A 15000-nucleotide genomic window follows, 5' to 3' on the forward strand; every position below is an offset into this window, starting at 1 on the left:
AGAAACGACATCAAACAAACGACACCGGTTGATACTGGAGGCATGGCACGTCAAAAGCCGAGAAGGTGAGCTAATTAGAGAGACCATGAACATACCCACACACACTGGCGTAACGAGGGAAGGAAACGGGGCAGCTGCCCCAAGCAGCACATTTGGGGGCGGGGGGGGTGGCAAATTTGTTCTGTTGCATCTTTCATCTATCGACACTTCTGACACCAATTTCCCCGTGGCGCATGGAAGCGCAAGCGCAGGGAGGGTTGAACTGTGCAAATGGCCCTGCCCTCTGTTTGCTGAACAATGATTTTGGCCATCGATGTCCCGGAGAGAGGGGGCGGGCAAAAAGGAATGCACAGCATGTTGGGAAACTAAACTTAAAGACGAGGAAGTGAGGCGTTCACGTCTCATTCCAGTTTGTCATTCGCGTCTCATTCCTGTGTTCGTAACTCATTTCAGTTTTCTGTTGGCATCTCATTCCTGTGTTACAAGCTCATTCCTGTATTAGTGGCTCATTTCAGTTCGCCAATTGTGTCTCATTCCTGTGTTAATAGCTCATTCCTGTATTAGTGGCTCATTTCAGTTCGCCAATTGCGTCTCATTCCTGTGTTCGTAGCTCATTTCAGTTCACCATTCACATCTTATTCCTGTACTGGGAAGTCCGAGTGTATTGGTAAGCATGTGTTTGTTTGCACTCATCAACTGTTCCACCCATTCTTCACGGTTTGACCTCGACTGGGCAACAGATACGTTCATATCTCTATATATACCAGCCGAAAAGTCCATCAGAATAATGGGCGACCTTTCTTTATTTCAAAACTTGCCCTAAATCCGAAATTATGCACAATAACCTCCCGTTAAGTGTGGATACAGAACTGCTGACATGCAATTACAGATAAGTGACCTCAGCATTAAATTTGGATTTCTCACATCACTCAGTTGCCTGAAGGACCCATCCAATGACAGCGACATTGCCATGAAAATACACCATCTCTTGGAGATGAACGATGACGTCATCACCATCCAGCTACAGAGGGAGATTCATCATCTTCATCATCTTTGTTGACACATAGAAATGTATAAGGAAACCACTACGAAGGAAACGGTGGATTGGAATGCATATGAAATCCTTCAATATGTTGTAAAGTGGGAATTTGAGGAATCTTTCCCAAACCTTCTCCTCATATTGAGGATGTTTCTCACCATGTGTGTGAGTGTTACAGTGGTTGAGAGGAGCTTCAACAAACTGAAACTGACAAGGACCACCCTCAGATCCCCAATGAGCCACTCTCGGCTTAGTAATCTAGCCATCCTCTCCATTGAGCATGAACTCACCGAGTCAATTGACTTTGAAGCTGTGATAGATGAGTTTGCTTCACTGAAAGCTAGGACGGTATGAACCACACAGTCACGACAACAACTGAACACTTCGTCGGTCAATGACGATTTAGAAAGGCAGAAAACAAAGGTGTAAATGTTTGCTTGCAAATATTGTGTACTTAATTCGATTTGTAATAAAGTTATTTCATTCGGCTTTGTGTTTAATTCAACATGTGAGTTATGAGGGGGAGGCAATTTGACATCTCATCCCGAGCGGAATTCTTCCTCAATACGCCCTGCCCACCCAATACACACAATACCCACCTCTGATACGAATGGCAAAAACTGGATCATAAAAACAGCTGGACAAGGTGAGCAAAAAAACAACAGTCAATCCTCAAACCACGTCCACACATGAACAGCACCCAACAAAAATTCCACCAATCATGCAATCCACACGTCACCATGTCCAACCCGGACACAAACCCAGCCACGTTCGCTCCACAGAAACGCAACACCAGAAACTAGCACATACATCCATTTACCGTCACACATACAATACCAGATCATGAGTAAATAACAAAAAGAGCAGAAGAGACCATTGTTGCCTGAGACTGGATCGATGATGTGATTGGCGTTTGTTGCTTTTCAGAAAAATAAAATTGCTCTTCAATTCACCTTTTCAATTAATGTTCTGTTAATCCACCCCAAACCCACCTCCTTCAAATTCCCTGCTTTCCTTCCTGAAAGTCCCTGTAGTGTCCATTTTGTTTTCCCTGTGTGCATGCCCTATCCCTCTCCCTTCCACAGATCTCATAATGTCTCTGTTCCCTACTGTTTTATGCTTCCCTATCCTGCCCCTCTTGTCTCCTGCTCCCCTTGTTATATGTTCTGTGTGATCGCTCTTATATGAGCCTCAACAATGTATACAAAAAAAAAGAAACGAAGTTGATTTTGGACCTCTTTGAAGTTTATAATTCAACATTATTTTGGGTCATAATGCAAAATAGAGGTTTTTCTTTCATTAAATGGTCGCCTTACATTGCACAACCTTTGTTCAACAACTTTCAGTATAGACGACTGTTTCGAACAATGCTGACATGGTTTGTTCAACTTTGCGGTAAACCCAAGGACTTATCTTAACACACTGTTAACCAGACCAATTCTACGTTGTATTTATATGTTTCAAATGTATCTCATTTGGTATCATGCTCTTATTTTGGAAGAATGTTAATCTTTGCCTGCGGGCACGGCTTCTCCAACGCAGCGCCGGCAAAAAAGAGAGCCAACATGCGAATACTTGGACAGGCACCACGGTTCATACAAACAAACACACACACACACACACACACACACACACACACACACACACACACACACACACACACACACACACACACACACACACACACACACACACTCACACACACACACACACACACTCACACACACTCACACATTCAATGTATGCATTCCCCCAAAAAAATTTAAGCAGGAACTTTTAAACTGTGAAATTAATTGTGAGAATTGTCATCACCTGAACTGTGATGCATGAACGGGAATATCAGATCTCTTTGCTGAATCCACCTTATATGTCTGCACCTGACTCATGTCAATATCTTCAATAAATAGGTCACCCATGTGGTCTAAATCAGTTTAGGAATGGCTATGTGATTTAAGACCCTTTGAGTTTACACACCATCGGGAAGGTTCCAAAGGGGATAACTCAAATTACAGCTGTTTCCCAGTACAATGTTCATTGTTCAATGCAGTATCTAATAAGTTACCATAAGAGAATACAGTTCACAGAGACAGACCACATAAGGTCTCCCAGGGTTACGAACTTGACTAAGAATAATTTTCTTGTCACCCTTACCACATGGAACTGCTTTTCAATGGTATAATCTGACAACTGGAAGGTGAAGCATTAGCACCATGTTATTTTCACTGACGAATCTCTATTCTGCCTGGAGACTTTAATGATGGATGTGTTGAAGTCTTCGATTTTTTCTTCACATGAGTGAGGCTCATGGAAGAGCCAGGTAGAACAGAGTGTGGCAAACATCAGGGGAATGAATGAACAGGAAAGGACGAGAGGGATGAAGGGAGGAAACACTGAAAGTATAAAGTAAGATGGTTGGGTTAGGAAATGTTAATGGTGGTAGGATAGATCAGGGGTCAGAATTTGGGATGACTATATGTCAGTACACTGCTTGCTTGAAGCACTGTTTGGAAGAGTGAGACAGAACAGCCTCTGGAGGGTGGTTCCATACATTGAAGAAGCAAGGAGCAAGAGAGTTGATGTGTGCAATAGGTCTGGAATTTGGAAGGTAAACAAAAAGAGAATTACTGGGAAAATGTGTGCATCCTGGAGTAGATAGGGAGGATCATAGAACTGATAGAGGAGAGGGAGCAATATCAAAGACTAGACTGTGGAAAAGAGAGAAACTACAGACCTAACTGTGATGTGAGAACAGACCCTGTACTTTGGCCACATCACTGGCCAGAGATGTCCATAATTTTGAGAGTTTTAGATTCCACAGGATCTAGTGGAGACAGACGTCACACTGGGTACCAGCCAATAGCATAAAGGAGTACTCCATTGACCTATGGACAAAGGCATTGCAGACTATGAGTAGCTCTAAATTTTCCAAGGAAAGACTTGGAACGATAGAGAATGTCTATTCTGTGGCTGGCTTTGGAGGTCAGCTTTGGTGTGTTCAGCAGAGAAAATGTTCTGGCTAATGGGGAGGCCTAGAGGTTCAAGAGACTGAACCTCTTCCGGTAGATGACCAAGGCAATAGGTGAGTTTGTTTGAGGATCCTTCTGGAGTGATAGGGCGAGACTGTGGGCATGTTGCATTTTTCTCCAAGGCTGTACATGTTCCATTTATCAAACCATTGTCTAATTATTTTCCAGATCAGCAGTGAGAGATGCAGCTGCTTTCTGCTTTGCAGAAGGATGGGGATACTGCATGACATGATGTGGAGTCTTCAGTGAAAAGTAACAGATGGTTTTCCAGAGCATAAAGAAGTCATTTGTATTGATGAGGAACAAGTCTTATTACAAAACACCACCGTGGGGAATTCCAGCCTCCATTGGGAGAGTGGAGGAGAGGGTTCCGTTCATCGCAACACGTTGACCGCACGAGTAGAGGAAGTCGGAAATCCACAAATGAAAGCGACCTTCTATGCCACAAGCAGAGAACTTGCGAGCAAAGAATGATGACATTGTGTTGAATGTCCAAGATATGTCCAGGATGATGGTCCTAAACTCTTGCCTGAAGTGGAGGAACTCTTTCCATTGCTGAGAGTGGAGGAGAAGGATGTCCAGAATCAAGTGACTGGGATGGAATTCAAACTGGTGCTGAGAAATCAGGCTGTTTGAAAATAAGAAAGACTTGACATCAGAAGCAATGATGCATTCCATGACTTTACTTGTAATTGAAAGTAAGTTCACTGGTCCATAGTTGGTAGGGTCTGTCTTTGCACCCTTCTTGTGGATGTGAGCGTAGTTTGCTGACTTCCATGCAGAGAGAAGGCAGCCAAAGGAAAATGACAGACTGAATTGGAGAGATGGAGGGGAAGAAAGAATGGCAAAGCAGGATTTGGGAACATGGGCACCGATGCCGTCTGGGAAGGGTCATGATTGGACAAAGCTTTCTTTGCCTTCTTGGGTGAGTAGGACACAGAGTCGAGTAGATAGTGGATATGTCGGGGTAAGATGGGGACAGAACAATATTGGTTGGGTTCATAAGATTTGGAGGCAAAGACAGAGTTTAGACATTCTGTCTTATCTCAGGCAGTCAGCAGTAATGGGATTTAGGGGAGCATACACTACCAGTGACAGACTTGACAAGGCACCACCCAGACTTGGAGAAAGAAGACTGGTTGGAAAGTTCAGCCTTTAAATTTGTAAGATCGTGTTTTCTGGCTTGCCTCAAGATGGGCACACTGTTGTTGTGAGCCTTATCAAATGAAAGAAAGTTCCCTCATTCGGGTAAGCTTTCCATACTGAGAAAGTAAGCTGTTTCACTGAAACCCCCTCCACACAGGAGTCTGTGTACCGGTATCTAGAAGATGGATAGGAAAGCTGAATATGTGATGGGAGACAAGGTTGGGGACAAGGTCAGGGGTTTGGAGACAAGGTCTTGAGAATTTGCTTATCTTGTCAGGAGGGAGCATGGTCAGTTTGAAAGGGGTAGCCTCATGGTATGGGATGGCATTAAAGTTGGCCAAATAAATGATCAATAGTCTCATCTTTGTGACATACTGTCGTTGCTGCCCGGTCCAATATTATATGTCTCATGTCAGATACAGTGACAAGATCATCATGTCTGTAGTCACATCATCCATTTGGCCCAATATAAAGTTCCCGATTTCATATTTATGGGTGACAATGCCCATCAAATGATTTGCACATGTCAACATTATGATTACTACACAAGGTATGGATTGTCATGCATGCTCTCAAGACCTAAGTTTCATTAAACATGTTTGCAACATCCTTGGGAGGTGTGTTTGTGATTGCCATGTCCACACACTCCCTTTATGAACTGGACGTGGCCCTGATTTTAGAATGGTGTGATGTCCCGCAATGAGAGCTGGGTCATGGTTTTTACCCAATGACAAGACATGTACAAATCAATGTACTTTTTAACCAGAATATGAGCACAAGTATCAAAACTTTTGTTATTTCATTTAGAGTGAGGAATAAAATATACAAAATGCATTCCCATTGATCCTTTTCCTCTGTAAGTCAAAGTCGCTCCTTCACATATTTAACTTGTCAATGTACTGTATGTCAGCTTTTCAATATGAATAAAATAAAATACTGATACCATATTTGTGATGAACGTTAGTGCCTCATGCTTGATGTCATGCACTTGGTTACCTTCATTGACAATCACTAAATTTGACATGACATGGATATGAGACAGTATTGGCTCAAATGATTCACCCACCTTGTATGTAAGTTCAGCAGATTGTAAGTGGCCATGAATGAGTGCTGGAACACCTGAAAACAGACAACAGCTCAATTAGAACAGTATGAATGACTCAAAACTTGCTCTCTCGGGACTTTAAATATTTGATCAATGGACAGATTTATAAAGCACGCAGCGGAAAGGAGCAAACATCCATCATATTTTTGCACATGTGATGGAGATAGTCTCTTACTCGGTTCACTCACCTCAAATAACACAATGCACAACTTTGAAATTATTCCAATATGATTGTCTCACAATTTTACATCATGACTGTCGAATAACTTTCAAGCATGCAATAATGTGGTATATTTTAGAAATTGAACAATGAAAAAAGGGGGAAATCTAATGAGTATGTTAGCACATGGTAGATTTTGGGCGCCACCACACCCCCACTTTTTGCTCCATACATGTGTGTTCACTTCTCTCTCCTTCGTCCCATCTCCTCCAAAACTTCTCTCCACCATTTCCAACATCGTCTACATGCTCTTTTCTCTCATATTTGTGATGAATCTGCAGTAATCGTTGAACATAACTTTGATGGTCATATACATTGTCAGCTCCAAAGTCAGCTGCAGATGCCCCTCACCATCAGCTAAGACTTTTCACAGGGCAAACCATGTATGAAATCTGGCCTCCAAAGTCAGGTGCAGCCTACAACCTGAACATCTTCCATCATGCCAAGAAGAATAAGCCCCAAAGACGTACTCTGTTTAAAACAGAAGCATGGTGGCATATTTAAAGCACATTAGTTAATGATATCCTCGTGCCTGGATCTTGACTGGTACCCTTTGGGGCATGCAATGAAATACCCTCTTTCCTCCAAGTACATACCTCATCAATATATGGCCACAAAAATAAGGTATTTTGTTGGAAGTAGACCACTGCAAACGAGTTATTAACATAATATAAAAGCAAATTCTCAGTCAGTAGTTGGTGCCATTTTTCTTCAGCTCAAGAGTTATTTTCCATTAACAGGCTGGCTGCTTCCAACTTTACTGAGCTGGAAAAGATCCATTGCTAGTCTGACACTTGTATCATGTCATTCAATCCACATAAATTCCCATTTTCTCCCTCTTTATACAAAACGGTCATCAAACGAGCCCACACCTCTATTTCCACAGCAACGACTAGAGGATCAGGTTCAGTCTCAAACTTCTCGGCCTCACTGTCATCAAACACCTCTCACAGGGCAAACCATATATGAAATCTGGCTTCCAAAATCAGCTGCAGTCAACAGTCTGAACATCTTCCATCATGCCAAGTCATTCGTTGTTCAAACTGAATTTCTTAAAACTGACGTTTTTGTCAATAGCTAAATGGAATAATGCTGTCCACTGTCTCTCCCGAACATTGTGAAGCTATCACTAGCACCCTGGTTAAATTGCTGCACTAACCTACAGAGGACACGGTCAGCGGTATTGCTGCACCCCCCGAGCAAAGATGCTACATACAGCCATGTGCTGCATAAAAAGAAGAAGCAGATGAAGCCCCTTATACCTACTCTGTTTAAAACAGAAGCATGGTGGCATCTTCAAAGCAGACATCAATGATGGTAAATTGCAAAAAAAGGACGAGCTTCAAGGCATCATGGTGGAAGAAATACTGCACTTCAAATCGCTGTTCACTTGCATGTAACTTATTATTCAACAAAGATTCAACATGCCTTTTTTACCATCTTGACCCACCATGAATAACCACTCAAGGTTTGGCACTCAGAATATAATTACCACTGAAACAGCGAACACCTGTGAGACGTCACATGCAACAAGTCCCTCAAACACTTTGGGGCATGCAATAAAATACTCAAACCCTCTTGTATCGAAATTGCTTCAAGCTTCCTAACTATTGAACTCGATTCACATTATTAATTTGAATATCCTCCACATGGCTGCAATATAATATAAGTTCCCTTACAAAGAACTTCAACACAAGAGGAGGCCATTAGGCCAAGCAAAGGTTGTTTGTCTGTGCTCTATTCTTTTTAAATGCTGAGCATCAAGCACGTACCATTTTTAAAGTCTTTGGTATGACTCAGCTGGAGTTCGAATGGTCAACCTCTCAGATTCAGCATGGACGTTCTACCCATTATGACACCGAGTCTGGTTAGAATCTATAATAATGGGATGCACTGAAGGCACAGAACACTATCAGGTGATTTTTAGTCAATGGACAGGAAGTAAATTTGGTGCATTCCTCCATCATGGAAATGCCATGTGGAGATATCTATCCATTCACCATCCTGCATAAATGTCTCATCTCCATCTGCATCAAGTCGATGCAGCATTTCAGGTAAACAAATCTCAATCATTGAAACTGGATTTGTTCAATTTTGTGTTTTAATGACCATTGTTATCACAAGTTTCAGAAATCAATTTTTTTGACTGTTGCATTCCAATTTATGTTCAGACCTCCATCGTCATCAAATTGCAAGATTGGTCTAGAAAGGGCCCTATTTGATTAATTGGATTTAAATTGGCAGGTAATTGCATTCCCGAGAGTCTCGAGTATTTGAATAAAGATAGCTAAAGAGAGATCACAAGATGAACACTGATAAAAACAAAGATATTGTTTATTTTATGGCTCATTGCAGCAGAAGAAACTAATGGTTCCTGTGCCACAGTAAGCTATAACAAAGTAGCAAAGTTAGAGCTAAGATGAAAGAAATCTGTTTACGTGAGTCATAAAGAATTGAGATTGTAGGTTGAAGGAGACATTCGTCAAGGAGGTGGTGGGGGATGGGGGAGGAGTAAATCATTCCAAAAAATAACTGTATCGGGAATGAAACAATGGAATAGAATGTGTGTCGCTGTGTTGTACATTTATGCAGGGTGACACAGTATAGGTGATGTGTAAGGGGCCAAACGTGTATGCCGAGAGTGCACCATTGGAGAAGCCATCATATTATAAATTCTGCTGAACAACAACCATGGTAGTAATGATCAAACAGCACAGTGATGAAACTGCTTCATGATGAGCCATAGGCTGAAGGCTGTTGGTGAGCAAATTGTTGCCAATGTGACGAGTTTGCATTTACAACTGTATTTGTAACAATTTAATCAATTCTTGTGCTTGAGGAAGCAATCTGATTATTTTTTTTTGGGGGGGGGGCGTGGGGGGGAATCTTTGCAAACCAAAATACTGTTCGATATTCATGCAACAGATGCTGTGCATTCTTCTTCGAATGTCCCCCCTACTTTTGTGTCCCTTGCTTATTTATTCCCACAGGTGAATGCACGATCCCAGATTTGGTGAAAGATACATGAAAATTGCAATTAACATTTCCTGTTAAAGAGTAATGCAACAAGGCCTCATCGGGCACAGTGCAGTATGCATGAACATCTGCGTCTTTTCATATCCCAATTACGCTTCTGTCTGTCTGTGTTCGCCATATCCCAAAAGTACCTCAGAATGGAGAGGAAGAAACGCAAACATTTAAAGGGGTGTACACACAAGTCGCCTGCTGTTTATGAGTCTGCAAATTGCACAAAAGGGTAAGAAAAGTACAGAATAAATTCCTGAAATCAAAGAGAATAGCTCACCAATCAGAGAGCCAGAAGTATCGGGGATGGAACTTGCCTTTCGTCAGAATTATCAGAACACAATTGCGTCAAGGGTTAGCTTTGGCTTGCTATCTGGGTACTATATTAGTTATATTTCCAATTATAACATTCTCTTGTCAGTTTGTTATGATTCTTGTTAGTTGGCCAGCCACCCAGATAAATAAACAAGCCGGTAGGTGACATGGGTGGTCGCTATATAATTGCATACTAGTCATACAGTTTTTGACGGATCGGGCTAAAATTTTTGACAAAGAGGTTGATTATAGTGCACATAAAAGCGCGGAAGCCGATTTTTGATTTTCGAAAAAAAAAACTATTTTTCGGATTTTTTTTCAAAAATTTCAAAGTTCCGTTGCTGGGCAGCGTTGGCGTCCAGAGCAACGGTGCTCAAAAGCATACAAATAGATCCTGGTATGAATCTACCAGTCAAGTTTCATCAAAATCGGTTGACTCCTCTGGCCTCCAGAGCTGTCCATTACATACAAACAAGCAGACAGACATACAGACAGACGGAAAACCTAAGAATAACGGTGCTCAAAAGGGTGCTCAAAATAACACCCAAAAGTGCTCAAAACCTCACTTGACATATTTTTGTTACAAGTTGTAATGCAGAATGGCTGAATTCACAGATTGGTAGTCGAAAATGCTCGAGTGGATGAAAATCCAAATTTTAAGTTTTTCTGAAAAAAAAAAAACGGTCAGTTTTGATCACATGTGAACAAAAGTGAATATTTCATATTTTATGTCTTATCTGAGTCTCTCGCTTTCAGGAAATATTACACTTAGCTATTTTCATCTTATTAGCTTCTCAGCAACTGAGAATACATTGGACATTATATGAAAATACGTCGAAAACTTGAAGAAATAAATAATTTTTTCAAATAAAAATTACTGATATATATATTGAAACATTCTGAGAATATGTGCCTGCCTCGAAATTACAAAATGTTTCTATTAAATCTCATAAATCCAATATCTAGTAAAATGTTATTACACTACAAGTCGCTGTGGGGAAAAAAAGTCTTTCTGTCAACGAGGCACACAAAAGCAACATCGTGAATTAGCCGATCTGACCATGCATTGCCACTACATTGAAACAGTGTTGTTAGTTTTTCCCAACTTCGCAGCAAATGTCAATAACTCTAAACATCTACAGTGTGACAATCCACCACTCGAGGTACTACTATAAACCAAACAAAGAGGGAAATGTGTTATAACTCCACATATCCCTCGAGAAAATATCTTTTCTAGCAAAATAACACAAAGAAACATCTTAATTTTGCTAAATGATTTCTCTTTTATTTTATGTTGCAAACACTAAACTAACCTATCCTGACTTCAGAAGAGACGGTATAGTCATTAAGCATCCACTGTGTAAAGTCCACAACTTGTTCAAATGGATTGCAGCATTTTTTGGCATTGCAGTCATGCGTAGGAGTGCACATCTGTTATCATACACAACCTTTGTTGATACTTTATGGTGCCAGTCAAAAACACCATCAACCCTTTCAACTGCATGTATTGAAGTATTGTAAAACAGAATGACAGCATATTCTCCATAATCTCGAAATGTTTAAATATCTTGTCGTTTTCCTAGTGCTTGAATAAATGCATGTCAATCAGACATCACCTAATTGTCGATCAAAATGGAGTGAGGTGGCAGGTGTGTCAATCCTTTAACAAGGTAACAAGCCAGCCTGATTTGGGTGAAAAATGATCTGCTCATCTGTCTTCATACAATGAAATGGAAAGAGAAGATAACGATTTTTTTTCCACCAGATGAATCGGTCCTCAAGGTTTCTTTCTTCTCTGTCAGGCGGAGAGACAGAGGGTCAGATCTAATCCAGATGTATGTGTATCTGTGTATCTCTATATATCTCTCTCTCTCTCTTTATATATATCTATATATATCTCTATCTATCTATCTCTATCTATCTATCTATCTATCTATCTATCTATCTATCTATCTATCTATCTATCTATCTATCTATCTATCTATCTATCTCTCTATCTATATCTCTATCTCTATCTCTATCTCTATCTCTATCTCTATCTCTATCTCTATCTCTATCTCTATCTCTATCTCTATCTCTCTCTCTCTCTCTCTCTCTCTCTCTCTCTCTCTCTCTCTCTCTCTCTCTCTCTCTCTCTCTCTCTCTCTCTCTCTCTCTCTCTCTCTCTCTCTCTCTCTCTCTCTCTCTCTCTCTCTCTCCGTCACCATCATTAATGGAGTAATTACAGGACATTTTACTGTGAATAGGGAAATTCTCATTTCAAGTTGAATCTGGAACAAGACAACAAGTCCACAACTGTTTATAATCACACCAACTATAACCAGGCATCAATTGGTTGGTCATAGCTAATATAACCAGACATAAATGGAGACTATCTTGGGAAAGCTCAAGCGCAAACACATTTCAGCACTACCTTTTATAATTGCCATCCTCATGGCCTCAAAATATTTGCCAGAAATGATTATTTACATATATATTGCCCCCCAAAAGAGGTATTTGCTTTCTTCTCAGAGACTACACACACAATTCTGATGAAACTTGATCACATCTTTTGTCACCTGTGATATACTAAAATTTGTTCAAGGCATTAAAAATAAACAATAAAATAACGGGGACTAAAGGGTCCGACAGAGTCAGGTCAGGTCAGGAATGGGAGCATTCTCCAGAGCAGCGCGTCGCTGCGTCCATTTTCCACCGGTACGCCAGGGGCCTCCAGCTGGCCATCCCCCAGGCAGATGCCTGGCTCATCCCCATCTCCTTGAGATGCCAATCAATCTGCTGCAACGTCGAAGCACGTGGTCGGCCCATGGCCGACGCCTCCACCCACGAGGCTCAATGCTGAGAGAATCTGGTGAGCAGGATAAGCGTTAGGGAAACGAGCCACATTTCCAAACAGCCGCAGCTGATGCTCACGGACTATGCAGGTAACAAATATCATTTGAGTTTCTCTTAGCAACAGCAACCGCTCGTTGGACACAAAGTCCAACCAGCGATGGCCAAGGATTCTCCGAAGAGACCTGGTACCAAAGGAATTAAGTCTCAGTCTCAGATCCCTGGTCAAAGTCCAAGTCTCACATCCATAGAGCAAGACCAGAAGCACCAAGGACCTGAAGACTCAGACTGTCATCCTCCTGCACAGGTTCTGGAAGCACCATACCCCATTATCCAGTCAATCCATGACTCCCCAGGACCGACCAAGACGTCTGTTGACCTCTGGCTCACAGCGAGCAGATACAGGAATATCACTGCCAAGGTAAGTCAGTCTCTCTGTGACCTCAACATCCTCACCAAAAACAGGTACAGACAGGATACTAGTATCCAAGATGTCATTGAAAGCCTGGATCTTAGTTTTGACCCAGGAAACCCATCATCCCAGCAGTTCCAAATCCTCATTCAGCATCTAGAGGGCCCCCAAAAGGATATCTAGAGTCTTAGCAAACATGACTGCATCTGCAAAATTAAGGTCAGTGATCTTGACATTCTCAAACGATGCACCGCATCTTGATCTCTCCGACATCCTCCCCAGAATCCAGTCCATACAAGTGCTGAAAAGTGTGGGGACCAGTACACACGCCTGATGAACTCCAGTAACAAATGGAATTAAGTCAGAGATGATATCACTACAATTCAAAGCACTCTCAGTTTCAGAGTATAGTTCAGAGATCAGATTGATCAGTTTTGGTGTTGCCCCACAAAGACCAAGAATCCTCCAGAGGGCAAACAGATTCGCTGAATCAAACACTTTGCAGAGATCAAGATACGCTGCAAGCAGCCCCTGCAGAAACTCTCACCTGCATTCGTTGAGGACCCGAAAAGTAAGGATACGGTCAATCGTTGACCTCTTTGGTGTAAACCCTGACTGCACTGGATGCTGGTACTCAAGCAGATGATGGCAAACCCTATCAAGAATTATCCGAGCAAAGACCATGCCCGGCACTGAGAGCAGCGTCACCCCAAGGTCATTGTTGCAGTCTTGGTGATCACCCTCCCCTTTCCAGAGAGTGAAAACAAGGCCCCTCTTTTAGGCAGTTGTGATGATGCCTATGTTCCAGGCAGAGCACAGAACTGTATGCAACGACACGAGTACAGCATTTCCACCAGCGTTGAGAAGTTCAGCATGGATGCCACAGACACGAGGAGCTTTACCCATTTCAACCGGTTCACCGTAGCCTGTGTTTCCACAAAGGAAGGTGGACCACAGTTTATTGGAGGGTCATCAATTGGGATTGGAACACCCCTAACATCCAACTCGACAGCTGGTGGATCAACCTGGTGCAGCAAGCCAAAGTAACCGGCTCAGCGGGCCTTCACTTCAGACTCCTTTGTCGAGAGCAACCCTCCCCCCCCCCACCCTCTTCTCTGACTGCAGCACACTGAGGGATGGGCCTGGAGGAATGCAATGCACAAATTCCACTGTAAGCAGGATGAGAATCATCTGAACACAGGTGATGCTCTAGCCCCTCACAGATTCCTCACACATCGGCCTCCTTGTCCACCTTTGGTGCACATAGTTTTATGCCTCAACTCCCTGAACAGCTCAGCTCTGCCATTCAGCCTGGCCCTGCAACTCTGGTCAATGGTATCCAGTGTCCCTTGAGAGACAATATTCGTCTTCACCCTTCTGTGAGTTCCATGACATCCACCAGCAACATCAAGGATGGTGGTCTGGAAGTCACTCCACAACTCTTCACGATCTGCAAAAGCAGCCAGACCCCCCAAATTTACACTCAGCCTGTTCGCAAACTCCTCAGCTACCCTCTCATCCTTGAGCTTGCCAACATCTCACCTCGGCTGGGATGGTGCCATTCTCTTGGTTTAGAACCATCATTTCGAACCATCAGCTTCCCTGTCTCAGAGCAGACAATCTAACCATTAATCCACTGAGTCTGGTTGAAAGGCTCCATTGTGGCATGAAAGTTGGCATTAATTTATGGAACTGCACAATTTTTTCCTGCAACATTTGATGAGGTGTGTTAAATTTACACGACAGCAATGAAGACAGCACTGAATTAAAGTTCACGGATAAATAATTCCACTGTTTAAACAGTGCCCAGTGTTATATTTTATTAAATAATGTCTCAATTAGGACGAAGAGTAATGCATTGAAAGTTACTCTCATTCGTCA

General features: G+C 42.1%; 1 protein-coding gene across 10 annotated transcripts in view; it reads right to left on the reverse strand.

Annotated features, from left to right (window-relative positions):
• LOC147030532 (inactive dipeptidyl peptidase 10-like) overlaps nucleotides 1-15000 on the reverse strand; it is a 780352-nt gene that overhangs the window by 224179 nt on the left and 541173 nt on the right. For all 10 annotated transcript variants that reach the window (XR_015056434.1, XR_015056435.1, XM_085874668.1 and 7 more), the window contains one exon: nucleotides 6278-6330. Coding sequence is in view for 8 of the 10 variants with exons in the window: in XM_085874668.1 (XP_085730794.1) it covers nucleotides 6278-6330 (53 nt within the window). In the remaining 2 variants the exon portion in view is untranslated. The remainder of the gene's footprint in view (nucleotides 1-6277; nucleotides 6331-15000) is intronic.

This window comes from Eptatretus burgeri, chromosome 3 (assembly GCF_056783735.1).
Source record: "Eptatretus burgeri isolate ZD-2024b chromosome 3, Ebu_testis_v1, whole genome shotgun sequence".
Lineage (NCBI taxonomy): Eukaryota > Metazoa > Chordata > Myxini > Myxiniformes > Myxinidae > Eptatretus > Eptatretus burgeri.